The 17,460-nt window shown below is 44.5% G+C and overlaps 1 protein-coding gene across 7 annotated transcripts in view; it reads left to right on the top strand.

Annotated features, from left to right (window-relative positions):
- Positions 1-17,460, top strand: part of phkg2 (phosphorylase kinase, gamma 2 (testis)) — a 68,001-nt gene that overhangs the window by 21,506 nt on the left and 29,035 nt on the right. For 2 of the 7 annotated variants that reach the window (XM_061232464.1, XM_061232465.1), the window contains exons 3-6: positions 1,440-1,615; positions 5,454-5,508; positions 6,620-6,685; positions 17,292-17,455. In XM_061232464.1, coding sequence (XP_061088448.1) covers positions 1,440-1,615; positions 5,454-5,508; positions 6,620-6,685; positions 17,292-17,455 — 461 coding nt within the window. Of the gene's footprint in view, positions 1-1,439; positions 1,616-5,453; positions 5,509-6,619; positions 6,686-12,511; positions 16,413-17,291; positions 17,456-17,460 lie in introns of those variants that run through there. The other 5 variants (XR_009708111.1, XR_009708108.1, XR_009708109.1 and 2 more) reach the window with 5 other exon arrangements.

The raw sequence follows: 17,460 nt of genomic DNA on the forward strand, positions 1-17,460 counted from the left end.
GGGATCTCTTTCTTCTGTCTCTTCTGCTTTTTCTGCTTGTTCTGCTTGTTCTGCTTCTACTCTTCGACGTACCCTTTTTGGCCATTCGCTTCAGCTCATCTGCTCCGAGACTCGGACAGAGGCTGAATGCTGCACAGCGCACTACCAGGCCTACGGACACACCCAGTTACCTCGCGGTAACTACGTGGCCTATAGTGAGTGGAAATTGTTGTATGCGGAACGCTACATCAGTTTACCCCAATAAAGCTCAACAACGAAACAGCAACAAACCCCAGCCTGCGCATCTCTCCCGGACTCCATTCACAGCACCATCACCGCTTCTACAAGGACAGCATGTCTTTTGGATCCAGCAATGCGTATGGACTCAGTAAGAAAACAAACATTCAGGCATAGCCAGTGTTTAGTTTAGTCTTAACTGTTTTTGTGAATCTGTGTTTCAATATTTACCATCCAACCATTGTAATGTGTTTGGTTAGCTACATATATATGTACGTGAATTGATTCGCCGTCTTTTGCGCATATATAGAGTAAAACTACGCAAGTAGTCCCTTCTCACAGCTAACTCTAACTTAAACTTATTACCACACCCAGAACTCTAGCTTACTCAAGCTAGCTACTCCCACCTTTCCTTTGTTCTAGCGAAACGCGCGATCGCGCGCACCCACACATACACGCCCTAACTTAACATACTAACTTCCCCTACTAATTCCCGTTCGTTTATCTGTTATGTGTTTGTATGTTTGTTTAATAAATATATTGTATTAAACCCCGGTGTCCGTTTTGGAATCGCATAGACATGAGAGCCGAGTTAAAGCAGTCTTTCGAAGAACTTCCAACCTTCAGGTTATCGGTATGTTCAATCATTAATATTGGTTATTTTAATTAATTAAAATACTAAATTTGTGGTTGGATATTTCTGATAACAGTAATTTTATGAGACTGATTACTTTTCGCAGTTATACTGCTACACAACGTTTAACTGGCGCCCCGGTTTCGTAGAGAGTAAAATCCCTGCGTTATTTGGCGGCCCGTGCGAGGACCTACATAATTTGGAGTCGTGCGAGCCGTGCGAGGACCCCTACAAGTGTTACCATTATTATTATTATTATTATTATTATTATTATTATTAACAATAATAATTACCAAAATAACACATGAAGGAAAAATTCAACCAACATGTGTTAGAAGGTTAGGCACAATGTACTTGTGTGCAATGGCATCATATCTGAAGAAAGCGGGTATTTCAGGATTATCCTGAACAGATGGAACCAAAACAAGTCCGAGGACAGCAAACCCGAGCATTCGCATGTAGTGGCTTGGCAACAGCAGGTCCCGGTTTACCCTTCCCTGGAGTCTTTAACCACAATTACTCCTATGCTTGCCTATTTGGTAACTTGTTAAATGTTGTATATTAATTCTCTAATTCTCTACCTTCCTAGAGGCGTCAGCAGTGTGGTACGTAGATGTATACACAAGCAAACGGGGCAGGAACTGGCAGTGAAGATAATTGAGATCACAGCAGAGAAGATGACAGCTCAACAATTAGAGGAAGTGAAGAACTCCACTCTAAAGGAGATCCACATCCTCAATGTTGTGAGTGGACACCCCTCCATAAGTAAGTCAAACATACCTTTCCATGTGGATTTTGTCTGTACTGTGAATGGGAATGCAACTGAAGAACACTGAACTCACTGTCATGTTCATAAAACCAGTTCCAGATGACTTTTGCTTTGTGACATGGGGCATTATTATGCTGGAAGTAGCCATTAGAAGATAGGTACATTGTGGCCAGGAAGGGATGCACATGGTCAGCAACACTACTCAAATAGGCTGAGGCATTCATTACATTACATTATTGGCTCTTATCCAGAGCGACGTACAGTTGATTAGACTAAGCAGGAGACAATACTCCCCTGGAACAATGCAGGGATAAGGGCCTTGCTCAAGGGCCCAACGGCTGTGCGGAACTTATTGTGGCTACACCGGATTAGAACCACGGACCTTGTGTGTCCCAGTCATTTACCTTAACCACTATGCTACAGGCCGCCCCAAACAATGATTGATTGGTATTAACGGGCCCAAGATGTGCAAAGAAAGCATTCCCCACGCCATTACACCACTCCACCAGCCTAGTCTGTTGTCCTAAGGCTCCATGGATTTATGCTGTTGGCGCCAAATTCTGACCCTACCATCTGTATGCCTCAGCAGAAATCGAGATTAATCAGCCCAGATTAGGTTATTCCAGTCTTCAGCTGTCCAGTTTTGGTGAGCCTGTGCCTTCTGCAGCCTCAGCTTCCTGTTCTTGCCTGACAGAAGTGGAACCTGACGTGGTACTTTGCTGTTGTAGCCCAAGGTTTGACATGTTGTGCATTCTGAGATGCTTTTTTACCACAATTGTACAGAGTGGTTATCTGAGTTACCATAGCCTTTCTGTCGGTTCGAACCAGTCTGGCCATTCTCTGTTGACCGTCAACGAGGCGTTTCCATCCCCAGAACTGCTGCTCACTGGAGGTTTTTTGTTTTTCACAAGTTCTGAGTAAACTGTTGTGTGTGAAAATCCCAGGAGATCGGTACCTACAAAAATACTTAAACCTGGATACTTAAAGTCTGACACCAATAACAATTTGGTTACATGGCCCTAAATGCAATCACTGCATGAAGTCTGTACCCCACTGACATCACCAGTCCTTTGGTGTCTTTGGAAATACCTTTCCAGGCCTTCACTGCAGTCGCTTTCATTTCATCTTTGTTTTAGGGGGTTTCTATCTTCAGTCCCCTCTTCAGCAATTGAAATGCATCAGGTGATGCAGCCAGTCCAAAATGTTTCTTCTTGATGAATGCTTTGATTGCTTTGGCAGTGTTTGACATTACTTGTAATTTTAATTTTAATCGCTGAAGTGGTATGCTTTGGATCATGGGCTGTTCTTTCCTTTCTCCATACGTTTGGCTCTCCATCACTTTTTTTATTTTTATCCGTCCACCACTTTTTACATAAATACTGATTTATACAAACAATATTTGGTCAGAAAGGAGTCAGTGCCATACAGCAATTAGAAAAATAAAGAATAAATAAGAAAAAAATAAATAATAATAACGATAACAAAATTACAATAGTAATAGTTTTTTTAAAATCATATTCCCACAATATTTACAGTTTTGTGTCTTTAAATGCAATTAATTAATTATGATTCAATGATTTCCTTTCTCTTTTCCTCCTACTCTGACTTTTTCCACACCTTGAACCAGACAAACAATATATATATATATGTATTTTGTGATCAAATTTAATCTTTAAAAGAAATTACTATTACGGTGCTTTTGGTCTCCTGTCAATGTAGTCCATAGGCTAATATTCATGTATTTAATGTTTTGCAGACATAAGTTTATCATCTTCCCTCCAAAATTGTGAACTTTTTGACAATGGGCTGAAATGAGTATGACGAAAATGAATATTCCATTCAGGGGAAAATGTGCCTTTTTTTTTTTTTTCTCAACTTTTCTTTACTCCCAATTTGGAAGCCAATTACACCCTATCTAATCCGATTAGTGCTAGCTCGGGATACACCGCCCTATGACCCCGTCCCTCGACGGCCCAGTAGGATCTTGTTACCCTGAGAGCGACTTCTCCAAGCCGTATCATCTCAATTAGACCGTTACTCTGAGGCACCCGGGGTGGTGTATGCGGTGATCCCACTAACCCTGCCAAGTCCCTCCGCTGGAGCAGTGAGCCAATTACGCCGCTCCACGAGAGCCGGCCAAACTCAACTTTTTGGCAGGAGCAGGAATCGAACCCCAGTCCTTGGTGTACAACGTTTCATTCTGAATAATGTGTTTACATGCCAACATATTCCACTTAGTGTACAGGCCAGAGTGTTCCCCAAAAATTTCAGTTGTAGGCCAAAGAGAAAAAGTAGCTGACCCCAGGCCTCTTTTTGCTGACACAATTTGGAGGCTTCTGGTGTATTTTAATATGTTAAATGAATCCCTATGTTCAAATATAACGACATCAGAAGGAAATAAGAAAATATGGTCATGATAACTCTGCTTTGAATGAACAAACTATTTTGTTAATTAAGGTGTTACTTACAAGATAAATGTTTCACTTTAATGATATTGAACAATAACTGTAACCTGACTATGCACAAATTCAACTATTAGGTTTATCTAGTCAGTCATCCTTGATGGACTATTCCCAGTCCCTGTCATGAGACACCAATGCTCTGCTAAGCTCCTCTCGGATACTGGGAACTGATTTTGTGTCAGTTTGAACTGTTTTGTTCATTAGGGCATGGGCTTCCTCTTCCTCTATCTCTGCACTGCTTGGAAATCTCTCATATTCTTCACATTAATTTAGGACACAATTGGAATCACTCAGATACTTCTTAATAAAATACTCACTTAGCACCAATCAAATTTAGAGCATGTTTGCCGGCCATTACCGGCCATTTAGCCGGCGTTTGGGGAACACTCTGACAGGCATATCCCAGGTGTCTTTTTCGGATTTCTAGTATTTGGAATATTGGTGAAAGCAATTGGATGAAGGCATTTGCATGACTTGTACATGATAGGAATATTATCATATTCTGAGTAATATAGGATTATTAGTGTGGATGTAAATGTGATGATTTGGGGGAAATGACAGCGATTACTTGTCCTGGAGGAATGGGCCTGACAAATCACTTAAAAATTACTGCACAACCCCTGACAACTAATCAATTTCCAAAAGGGCCTTTGGCATTCTATAAGCCTTGCTGGGGCGGCATGGATGGTGCAGTGGGTAGCACTGCCGCCTCACAGCAAGGAGGTCCTGGGTTCGAATCCCCGTCGGCCAGGGCCTCTCCGTGCGGAGTTTGCTTGTTCTCCCTGTGTCTGCGTGGGTGTCCTCCGGGTACTCTGGTTTCCTCCCACAGTCCAAAGACATGCAGGTTAGGCTGATTGGAGAGTCTAAATTGCCCATAGGTATGAGTGTGTGAGTGAATGGTGTGTGTGCGCCCTGCGATGGATTGGCGACCTGTCCAGGGTGTATTCCTGCCTTTCGCCCAATGTATGCTGGGATAGGCTCCAGCCCCCCTGCGACCCTGTTCAGGATAAGCGGGTTAAGATAATGGATGGATGGATGGATGGTTGGATGGATAAGCCTTGCTAATGTTGCACAAAGTGGGTAGCTTCCATCCTTTGTTAGCTAGCTAATGGAATGCAGTTTTCTCAAATCACAATCCTGAAAGCCATGGAGCTGTATCCGAATAACAATTTTAATATGCTTAGCTCAGTAGCCTTTGGGTTTGTCCACATGTGTATGTTGATATGTAAGGATATTTAGGCCAGAACCATTGGCTTATTTTTGACTGTTGACCTATATAGTACAGGATTATTGTGTGCTTTAATATTTATATTGTTGCCTTTGGTCAGTCACTGTCTGCTGTTAATTCATCTTTCTTTGCTCTTTATTCCAGTAACCCTCATTGATTCCTATGAGTCTGCAACATTCATATTTCTGGTGTTTGATCTGTAAGTACAATAATACATTCAACTGTCATGCATTTAATGCTGAATATATTAGCAAGTGCACAGTGTAAGGAAAAAGTATTTGCCCCTTTCTGATTTACTTTTTTATTGCCTATTTTTCCCACTGAATGGGTTCATATCTTTGAAATTCTAGACAAAGGGAACCAGAGTAAACACATAGCACTTTTTTTTCAATAATTATTTCATTTATTTCTTGAACAAAGTTATGAAACACCCAAATCACTCCTGTGAAAAAGTTATTAAACTTAAATGGACCTCTGAAAAAAAGAAAAGTGGGCTAATTTTTCCCCACTGTGATGTGAATGATGTTAAGTTATAGGTGTTTGGTTGCAGTTATTGCTGCAAAGGTCGTGCAGCCAGTTATTAAGTTGAGGGGGAATACTTCTTCAGAGGGATGATATAGATGGTTGATCACTTTTTTCATTACAGAATTTAAAAACAGTGTTTTGTGTTTAACTTTAAGCATCACCCCTTCTTAACACAAGCTTAAAAATGACATACCCAAAATGAAATGCATTCTGCAGTTTTTCTAAGGGATGTCTAGACAGTTTTCCCAAAAGGAGACTCCAAACGGACACTAAATTATATTACGATAATTTACCAAAATGTAATAAGGTGTACATCCATTTTTATACTCTGCATTCCTATCGTGTAAATGAGACTGACATTATCTTATTTTGTGTAGTCTGTGGATTTCCAAAATGCTGAGAAGGCAAGGTCCCCCCACGCTACCAAATAAGGAACTGTTATCACGAAAGCAATAGCATCTTAAAATAGGTTATACATGAGTTTTAACACTTTCAAACAGTATATCATGTTATCAGTATATCACACCATAGTGAATGAAAATTGCACCATGAAAAAGGAGTGAATGTAAAAACTCACACTGGCCCAGCTAGGTGAGACATAAGGGGTTAATCTGGTTTATTTTGTCTAAAGATCACATTTTATCTAACCATTCTGTGTGACAAATATGCAATCATAATAGAAATAAGGAAGGGGACAAATACTTTTTCATCATACTCATTCATTACTTATAAATTATACAGTACTGTGATGTTATGTTCCTTTCTGTCACTTTCTGCCTTTCTAGCATGAGAAGAGGCGAACTTTTTGACTACTTAACAGAGAAAGTCACTCTTAGTGAAAAGGAGGCAAGGTCAGTGCCTTCTGTATCTTTCTTTGACACCTTTGCCAGCCCCCCCCACACTTCAGTGTGACTTCCTAACATTGCTGAAACAATTTGGAGGAGACTTACACCCTATTATAGATTTAGGGCCAGATCTACTAAGCCTTTTGCAACAAGGTGCACATATGCTACATTCTGCCCAGGAATATATCATGTATGGGTCAAACTGGCGGAGGTGCTGGAACTGCAGTATGTGTGTGATCTAGGCAAGTAATTACCAGCTGCGCTTCTGATTTATACTTCTGTGTCGAGTCGATGCAGAGGCTATGGTGTAGCCTACGCGTAGACGCGTACCCTACGGTGTAGTCTGACACGCACCTCCCCAGAAATGTAACTACGAGTCACGGCGGCACGAACCGTAAGAACTGTGACTGGTCCGCTTGGTAGCATTGCATTATGCATTTCCGGCTGCTCCGCCATTGATCAGTTTCAGTCGTCTTTGCTGTGTCCGAAACCAAAATCAGTTCACTTGATGCCTCATTGCCTAATCTGTCCTTCAAAAAAAATGTGGCGACAGACAAACGATTGAGACACACTTTGAAGGCAGAAAGTTGTCAGAGTGAAAGTAAAGTGATTACGTGATGCGTAATTAAAGCAATTTAGCTGGCTAGGTCACTGAAGCTTAAAAGGTTACATACGTTATTTCCGTGTGTTAAGCAATTAAAATGTTGTTTATAAAGTATAACGAAAACAAAATGTCAAGCTCGTTGTGTACTTTCACTTGTGGACAAGCTCTTTTACAGTTAATTGTGAACTTTGCTGCTGTTTTCAGCTGCCATTATTTTAACAGAAGTAAGATCCTTACAGTTAATCGCAAATGATTATGGGATATAATGACGACATTTTGGCGGTGTAATTGCAAGGCGATGCAGACACCCTAAGTATAAATGCTCTCAACGGCATAGGGGCTATGCCGTAGCCTCCGCGGAGACTCGACACAGAAGTATAAATAAGGCTTAATGCAGGGTGGATTATGCAAAAGGGCAGAGATATTATCAGTGTGGCTGATTATGTATTCCTTTGAATTGAATACAGTTTACTGAAGTTCCCGCAATTAACAATGGTCGATTTATGAAAACTTTTCTCTGCTATCTAATTGCTTGGAAATAGAGGCAGGGTTTTGTTTCAGTTCTACTGTAAACAAAGATGGAGGACAAATTGGTTACCGCAGTTGACACCGTTTTGGCCCAACTATATACGATTTCACAAAAGTTATGTGTCAAGTTGTGATGTCTCTCACTCTCCAAAATAAAAGAAAAAAATGAATGAGATACCAGATAGGCGGCACGGATGGTGCAGTGGGTATCACTGCCGCCTCACAGCAAGGAGGTCCTGGGTTCGAATGCCCGTCGGCTGGGGCCTCTCTGTGCGGAGTTTGCATGTTCTCCCCGTGTCTGCGTGGGTTTCCTCCGGGTATTCTGGTTTCCTCCCACAGTCCAAAGACATGCAGGTTAGGCTGATTGGAGTCTAAATTGCCCGTAGGTATGAGTGTGTGAGTGAATGGTGTATGTGCCCTGCAATGGACTGGCGACCTGTCCAGGGTGTATTCTGCCCTTCGCCCAATGTATGCTGGGATAGGCTCCAGCCCCCCTGCGACCCTGTTCAGGATAAGCGGGTTAAGATAATGGATGGATGGATGGATACCAGCCTTTCAGGTGATATCAGTTTGCTAATGCTGTTAACATTGTTAAGAATGTTGGAAAACCACTTGACAGGTGCCAAGAGGGGTTGCTTTCGCTAATGGCGCCGGCGTGAGCAGGCAGCCTTCACAGCATCTCCTCTCTGCTTTATCTGGCTTTATCTATAGCCTACTTTCTTTCTTTATCCCCATTTTTCCTTTGATATATGTTTTGTGGACTACTTCTGTATGAAGACCTACACCCGCGATCAGCTGATTGTGCGTGGTAACATTGCCTACCTGAAACCGGCAGGGATCCCAACGGAGCTGGTGAGACACAGGAGAGGGGTGAGAGCCGGTGTCAAGGTGAGGAAGAGAATGAGAGCGAGGGTGAGGAGATTTAAACCCTACCTGCCATCTATCATCATGGGGAATGTGAGGTCATTGGTGAATAAAATGGACAAACTTTCTGCTCTGACTATGGCTCGACGGGATTACCGAGAGTGCAGCATACTGTGTTTTATGGAAACTTGGCTACAGGACACTGACAGAGGGAAAGAGAGCAGTTAAAGGAAAGGCGGAGGGCTTGCCGTTCTTATCAACACGAGAAGGTGTCACTCCGGACATGTTACCGTGAAATCCATGGTGTGTGGTCCTGATGTCGGAATGCGGCCATACTGTCTGCTGCGGGAATTCTCACATGCTATTGTTGTGGTTGTTTACATTCCTCCTTCTGCTAACGCAGCCAAGGCACGTGACATCATCCACTCGACTATCGCGGGACTTCAGACACAGCATCCAAATTCCCTCATGTTAATTTTGGATGATTTTAACTACGCCTCCACACTGACCAACTTCTCCCAGTATGTTAAATGCACTACAAGAGAAAATAAAACACTAGATTTACTATATGCAAGTGTCAGAAAGGCTTACACCTTGACTGCCCTGCCCCCACTAGGAAGATCTGATCACAACCTAGTCTACGTAGTAGCCACTTACAAGCCTGCTGTGCTACGTATGCCAGTCACCACCAGGACTGTTAGAGTATGGTCAGAAGAAGCCATGGTAAAGTTACAGGACTGCTTTGACCTCACAGACTGGGAGGTGTTCTGCATTGCACATGGGGAGGACGTCAGCAACCTATCTGACTGCATTACTGACTATATTAATTTTTGTACAGACAATATTATCCCCACTAAAGCAATCCGCTGCTTCCCAAACAACAAGCCCTGGATGAATAGAGACATTAAATCCCTGCTCATCCAGAAGAAGCAGGCCTTCAAGGCTTGGGATAGTGAGGCGGCCCGTCACATCCAGAGAGCTGAAGAGAAAGATCAAGGAGGCAAAGAGTACAGGGAGAAGGCTGGGAGGCAACTTCAGCAGAACAACCCAAAGGAGGTGTGGAGTGGGTTGAAGAAGATGACTGGCCTCATCCTGCCGAGGTGCTGAGCCATTCGGTTGTATAAGGCCACCTGCCATGGTGCTTCCTCCAGTCAACATGGTGGTTCCTGAGGCCCACACTCTATATGGACTATTTATTATTATGGACACCTTGCACGATTTATTATTATGGACTATTTCTTATTATGGACACCTTGCACTTTTATACTTTTATACTCTCATATGTTATACACATAACTGTTCTTCACATACTGTATTAGTATCTGTTGTGTTCCCCCTATTTATTCCCTTATTCTTTTTATTCTATTAATCCCTGCTGCTGTGAGACTGAAATTTCCCTGTGGGGATAAATAAAGAGCTATCTGTCTATTTTGCGTCTTTTACAGAGTAGGCTTCATGCAAGTAGTGCTCCTCGCATTTTCAAGCCGTTAAACCGCATTTGGTCTGAGCGGCCCCTAAATGAAAATAAAACCTTTCACAGATTTGAGAGCTGGTTTCAGCACAGAAATGCTTTGTGAATTAATCGTTGTCTTAGCAAGTCCTAAAGTTAGGCCTGACATGTCCAAAATTAGGAGCTACCATTAGCCTTAAGATGTTTTATAAATACGGCCCCAGGTGCTGTATTCTTGTGCTCAGTTCCAAAGCATGTGATGTCCAAACTCACACAGACGTGTTTGAGGAAGAGGCTCCGTGCAGCACTCAACAAGCGGATATTCAGGCAGCCAGGGGTTGCAATGCATGGAGAGACACTGGCTGTGTCTCAAATGGAAGGCGGCTGTGTCAGAAGGCAGCATAATTACTTTGACAATTCATAGGCATGAACTGAAGTAATCAAATTTCACTTAAATTTATCAGCAGCATTTGAATTATCCTGCACCCGATAAATGTCTTTGTGATTACCTCATGCTTCTTACTTCTGTTAAAATATTGGCAACTGTTAACAGCAAGCCTAAGGGTATAAAAGGAGGGCTCAAGCAGCCAGTTTTGGTTGGTTCTGCTCATGTGAGGCTGTGGTTGTTTGTTTTGTTATTTTTGGATTCTATTTTGATTTTGTATTTTTCTTGTGTCTTCATTTGTTAAAGTCCATTACCGCCCAGTGAGTCCTCTCACAAGTGGTGTTAGAAGTGGGATAGTGCCACAGTGACACTAAGCTGCTGAAGACCAGACAGGATGCTGCTCAAGAACTGGAACATGAAGCAGAGGCCAGTTTAACTGCAGTGCCTACCGCTAAGTCTGCAGAGGGGTTAATAACGGAGCTGGCCGACATGATGAAGACATCAATTGTACAGCACTTTGGATAAAGGCGCTATATGAATGCCTACCATTTCTTCTTATGGAGTTGAAGATGGACAGCTCTTCGCTCGTCTCCTCTTTGGGAAATCCATAGCATCGACAAACAAATACCAGGTCCACTTCAGTGTGTGTTCACGAGCCGAGAATGTTGTTCAGTGCGATTAGGCTTTCAACCTCATTCTCCTGAAACCGATCACAGATTTCTTGAATGGTTTTGTCCAGTACACCAAAATACAATTCCTTGTAGTAAACCATAGCTGAGTCAGCATCTGATCCAGTCACTGTCACTTTTCCGGGCCTCTTCCATGGACGCTGTGAGCCTCTGTAGTTGTTTTGAGCATGCAAGTGAACCGTGTACTTCCAAAGTTTTTGAACACCTAGGGCTGTCACTAAGGGCTTTCAATGTTGCCACTTAAAAAAAAAAAAGCCTTCGCTCTGGTATATGTACATTCCTAAAGGGTTTTTGTAGTGTTGTCACTACTATTTTTCAGCACCAGTTGACAATGGGAGGGCTAATGGCCTTTCTTCAATTCATAATTCTGTAGTATGCAGTCCTGCCTGGGAAGCCTTTCCAAAATAAATCATTTTTATTTATTTATTTAGGAATCTCAGGAATAGTAGGGGGGGTTTCATCAGTTGAACTCAGGCTAAAATATATTTAATTTGGTTATAGCTAAACTGGATACTGACTTTGAGCCTAGGCATGCTTAGCCAGTTTAGCTATGGCCGATTTAAAAATATTTTATACTGAGTTCAAATTAAAATACATTTTTATACATTTAGAATGAAGAAAAAATATATAGCAATTATAATAATAATTTTGGGGGTGCTTTGGGGGAGCTGAGCAATATTTTCCCCAGTGCTTTCAGGTACAAAGAACTAGCTAGCCACATTTGGGGATCGGTTGCTATTTGTTTGTGGATTGCACCGGATGTGCAAAAGACGGGTCAAATTTAAAAAATAAAAAGGGAAATGTCACTGAATCCACAGATGTCACTTGATCCGGAAATGCAGATTCACAGACTTTTTAGATTTGAGAATGGGTTATCACAAAAAACACACAAAATGGCATTTTATAAGACAAGTTGTGTGTTGTTTGTAAGTTGATAGTGTAAGAGCTGTTTGCCAGCACCATCTCCTGTTTTAAGAGCAGAATGTATGATTTCTTATGGTGTGGCAGCCGGCGGGATGGCCCCAGGAAGAGGTAAGAGATGGGCGATACTTCAGGTTGCAGAGGAGAAGCTGCATGCCCATATTACTGATGATGTCAGCGGCAATCAACGCAACTTGCCGCACCGGCTCCAGGCAATCCAGCTGCAGCGAATCACCGGGGTGATCAGAGGAGGATAAGAGGAGCTGCGAGACACCAGGAAGTTGGAGTAGCTTAGGCGAAACCAAGGTGGAGGATTGGCGAGAGAGAGAGTTGTGGAGTGTTGTGTTTTGGAAAATTTACTAACGTGCCGTGTTTGATCTGTTTTGTAAAGGAGAAGTCTGCTGTGTGCCCGTGCCTCTGATTGGATGAAAACCTGCTTTGTGCCCGACTCCTGCCTGTCTGACTACCCGAAGGAAAGCTCAGCCCCGGACCGTAAGAGAACCCGACTCCTTGTACCGACCCCTGGCATGGGACGACGACGATTCTCTTGGATCACGGACTTGTTGACGCTGACATTAAACTCCAGCTCTTCCCCCCACCAAACAGCATTAAATTTCCACTTGAACTTCAATTCTGCTGACGTGGACAATGTATTTATTGTATTTGGTCACGTGACTACTCCTACTACCCAGAAGTTTGTCACATATGGTGGAGAATGCGGGCAGCACATTCTGACTAAATTCAATAACATTACAATCCACAAAAATAATGACGTCTCCCAGTGTGTTCCAGGAGCTCCTCGCTCAGCTAATCAGCAGCAACAGCAATGCCACAAACAAACCATGCAGCTACAGCAGCGTCAAATTCAGCAGCAGCAGCAAGCCAGGGAGCAGTTCATGAGGAAGCAATTTGAACAGACAAACTACATGCTAGCGGAAATAAAAGGGCTATACATGGCACGAATGGAGCAGGAAGAAGCCGCTCGACAAATCCCGCCAGCTTTTTGATGAAACAAACGGCCACGGATAGCATTGAGGCTTTTCTCCGCACATTCGAAATCACAGCCCAGCGGGAGAACTGGCTGGAGGATCAATGGGCGGATTTGCTGGCTCCATTTTCGATCGGGGTGGCTCAGACCACATATCAAAATTTAACAGAGGGCAAAACAAGAAGAAATATCACAGCGACACAGGTTCACGCAGGGCACAGCGGTACCATGACTGGGGTTATGATCCGTCAGCCTCACCCCGAGCACAAATGCAGGAGCTCACACGGATCACCAATGGGTGGCTGAGCCCAAAACCTTGGGAGCCATAGAGAGGGTGATTATGAACCGTTTTCTGCGGGCTCTCCCGTTTGAAGCAAGAAACTGGTGGGTCAGAGCAACCCCAAGAGCGTGGAGGAGCTAGTGGAGCTGATGGATGGGTATCACGCTGGGTCACCCCAGAGCTCCCCATCCAAGTCCTCATCGGCCGGGATGCCGATGTCTTCCCCGGGCTGTGGCACAGTTTGGCGGGGAGTGGGAAGGACCGAGGACCCTCAAGGAGCCCCAAGAGGCGCCCTCTGGAGCCAGCATAGTTGTGTGGGTTCCAGGATGTGGACCCAGTGGCATCCACAGAGCCGCTCTCGGGGGAGAGTCCAGTGCACCGGCAGTCGCGGCTGAAGAGGCGGCGTTTGAGACCGCAAGAGGGGAGGCAGAGAGCCCTCCAGTCAAGGAGGAGGACGACGTGGGGGACCTGTTCCCCAAAAACCCCGACAACCAGCCCCTACCAGCCCCTCTCGCCGGCAGGTTTGGAACAGCGCAACTGGAAGACCCCAACCTGATCAGCTCACACCAGCCAGTGTTGGTGGTGGACAGCAAACTGATGGACAGGGTAAGAGTTGGTATTTCCTCATTTTGCAATTAAAAATAACCTGCTGGACCAAGTAATAATGAAAGCGGGGGTACAGCAGGGACTGTTGTTGGTGCCCCGTGCCTTTATTCCTTCTGTGCTAAAGCTGGCCCACTTGCATCTACTGGGGGCCCGCCTGGGTGTGGAGAAGACACTGGAGAGAATCAATGCGTGGTTCTACTGGCTAGGGGTCCAAAAGACCATGGAGGACTACTGCCGCAGCTGTCCTGAGTGCCAGCAGGTGGCACCCAGACCTCACCTACGAAACCCTCTCGTTCCCCTACCCATTATATCTGTTCCCTTCAGTAGGATAGGCATGGACCTGGTGGGGCCCCTACCCAGGAGCAGCTGAGGGCGCCAGTACATCCTGGTCATATTAGATTATGCCACCAGGTATCTGGAGGCGGTCCCACTACGATCCATGGCCACAAAGGGGATAGCGAGGGAGCTAATGCTGCTCTTCTCCTGCGTCGGGCTGCCGGAGGAGATTCTGATGGACCAGGACATGGCGTTCATGTCGAGAATCATAAAAGACCTCTGCCGATTAATGAAGGTAACATGGTTTTGAACCTCAGTATATCATCCACCGACAGACAGGTTGGTGGAGCGGTTCGATCAGACACTGAAAAAGATGCTAAAAAAAGGCGATGGAGGCGGATGGGAGGAATTGGGATCAGCTGCTGCCGTTCCTGCTGTTCTCCATTCGGGAGGTGCACCAGGCATCCACTGGCTTCTCCCCGTTCAAGCTGCTCTACAGGAGATGACCACGGGGGCTCTTGGATTTGTCTAAAGAGGCCTGGGAGCACCAGCCATCTCCACAACATGTAGAGGAGGTAAGAGAGAGGATGGCAACCATCTGGCCTATGGTGAGAGAACACATGGTGGAAGCCAAAACCGCCCAGGTGCAGGTCTACAAACGAGGGGCCCAACCCAGAGAGTTTGCCCCTGGCGACAAAGGGTTAGTCCTGGTGCCCACCTCCGAATGCAAGTTTTTGGCGAAATGGAACAGTCCCTACGAGATCATGGAGAAAGTAGGGGAGGTGAATTATAGGGTGAGGCAACCAGGACGAAGACAGCCGAAAAAAGTATATCATATCAACTTGTTAAAGAAGTCGGTGGCCCGCAATGTGCTGTTTTCACTCTCTCCTCCTCAGGTTGCTGTCAAAACCTTGGTGGTCGAGTTCCCGATGCGGGAAACAGCTGACCCCGAGCCAGACAGGACCTCCAGGAGCTGGTCAACTGGAACAGAGCCAGGGAATCATCACCAGGGAAAAAGGTGAAGCTGTGACCCTACCGGATCCCCGAATCCGGGAGAGAGGCTATCCGGAATGAGGTAAAGAATATGCTGTGCTGGAATAATAGAGGAGTCCAACAGCGAATGGTATAGTCCTATTGTGCCAGTCCCCAAACCGGATGGCCCAATCAGGTTTTGCAATGTTTTCAGACAGCTTAACGCCATCTCCAAGTTCGACGCATACCCCATGCGTCGAACTTGATTGATGAGCTCACCGAACGCCTAGGGAGGACTCGGTTCATCACCACCCTCGACCTGACCAAGGGGTACTGGCTAGGTACCCCTAGTCCCCGAAGTCAGAGAGAAAACGGCTTTTGCTACCCCGGAGGAGCTCTTCGACTATATTATGCTGCCATTTGGATTACATGAGGCCCCGCCCACCTTCCACTGCGGAGAAGGAATGCTTGGCGATCAAATGGGCCTTGAGAGAACTGAGGACGGCACTTCACCCTAGTGACAGACCACGCACCACTAGTGTGGATGTCAAGAAATAAAGAACATAATGCCAGGGTTACCCACTAGTTCCTATCACTGCAATCCTATGCCTTTGAGGTCGTCCACAGGTCCGGAGCAGCGCATGGCAAGGCAGACACACTGTCCAGGAGGGACGCACTAGGTTCCTGGATTGCCCCTCCCGGTCGGAGCTGAGGGGGGGGGGGGGTGGTGGCAGCTGGCGGGGATGGCCCCAGGGAGAGGTAATAGATGGGCGATACGTCAGGTTGCAGTGGAGAAGCTGCATGCCCATATTACGAGGATAAGGAGTAGCTTAGGCGAAACCAAGGTGGAGGATTGGCGAGAGAGAGAGTTGTGGAGTGTTCTGTTTTGGAAAGTCTACTAACGTACCGTGTTTGATCTGTTTGGGAAAGGAGAAGTCTGCTGTGTGCCCGCACCCCTGATTGGGTGAAAACTTGCTTCGTGCCCGACCCCTGCCTGTCTGACTACCCAAAGGAAAGCTCAGCCCCGGACCATAAGAGAAACCGACTCCATGTACCGACCCCTGGCATCAGACGATGACGATTCTCTTGGATCACAGACTTGTTGACGCTGATACTAAACTCTACCTCTTCCCCCCACCAAACAGCAATAAACCTGCGCTTGAACTTGAATTATGGTATATTGTATTTATTTTATTTGGTCACGTGACTACTCCTACCACCCAGAAGTTTGTCAAAATGGTAAGAAGAATTCATTTTGGGTAAAATGATGTACTGTAGTCATTCATACAGTTAATTTCTGGAGAAGCGGGTTGATGAATGAAGAAAGGATCTATCCGCTTGACTGTTGTGAATGTGTTTTTTGGGATGACTCTGTTTTAACAGGTGAAAATGCAAGACTTTGGGAAACTAAAGTTGTGATAGTCTTCTTATCAGGGTTAAGCAAAACGTTTTGCTGTCAAGACTATATTTCTGTTTTTAGCCTATACACGTGGCCTGAAATTCAGTATTCTTTGGAATGATTCTATATGGGTGCGTTAGACTCCTTCCTTGATTGATCAATCATTGAAATAAATTTGGTATTGAGAAAACAGACTCTCTTCCTTGTGCTTTAGATGAATTCCATGACAATAGTAAAACACATTTGTGATTTGTCTCTTATTTGTGGATCATGTTACACACATTTACATTTTCATTTTAGTAGTTTAGCAGATGCTTTTAATCCAAAGCATACAAGTGCATAAATTCAATCATTTTTAGAGTAATCTCTATCCAAATTTAGGGTTAAAGTGGAGTATACAGTGAACTCAGTAATTTGTTGTAGTTTTATGTATTTTTTACATGTATTTATCTATATTTTAAAAAAAGTTAATACACTGGAATAACATGCATGTTTTACCCATTGGTGAGCTTTCCATGAACTAGCCAGCTTACTTTACTTTTCCGTGACGTCAAAGCTAGCAGCAATTGTGCATTGGATTTATAGTATAACCAGACCTTTTCCTAATCTCAGCAATGTTCTGACAGTGTCTCTGTGTCTCTGTATGTCAGGAATATAATGCGTGCTCTACTCGAGGCTGTCCAGTATCTCCACACTGTCAAGATTGTCCACCGAGACCTGAAGCCTGAAAACATCCTTTTAGATGACCTAGGACACATAAAGCTGTCTGACTTTGGCTTTTCAGTCCAACTGCAGCCAAATGAGAACTTAAGAGGTGGG

Source organism: Conger conger, chromosome 2 (assembly GCF_963514075.1).
Source record: "Conger conger chromosome 2, fConCon1.1, whole genome shotgun sequence".
Taxonomy (NCBI): Eukaryota; Metazoa; Chordata; class Actinopteri; order Anguilliformes; family Congridae; genus Conger; species Conger conger.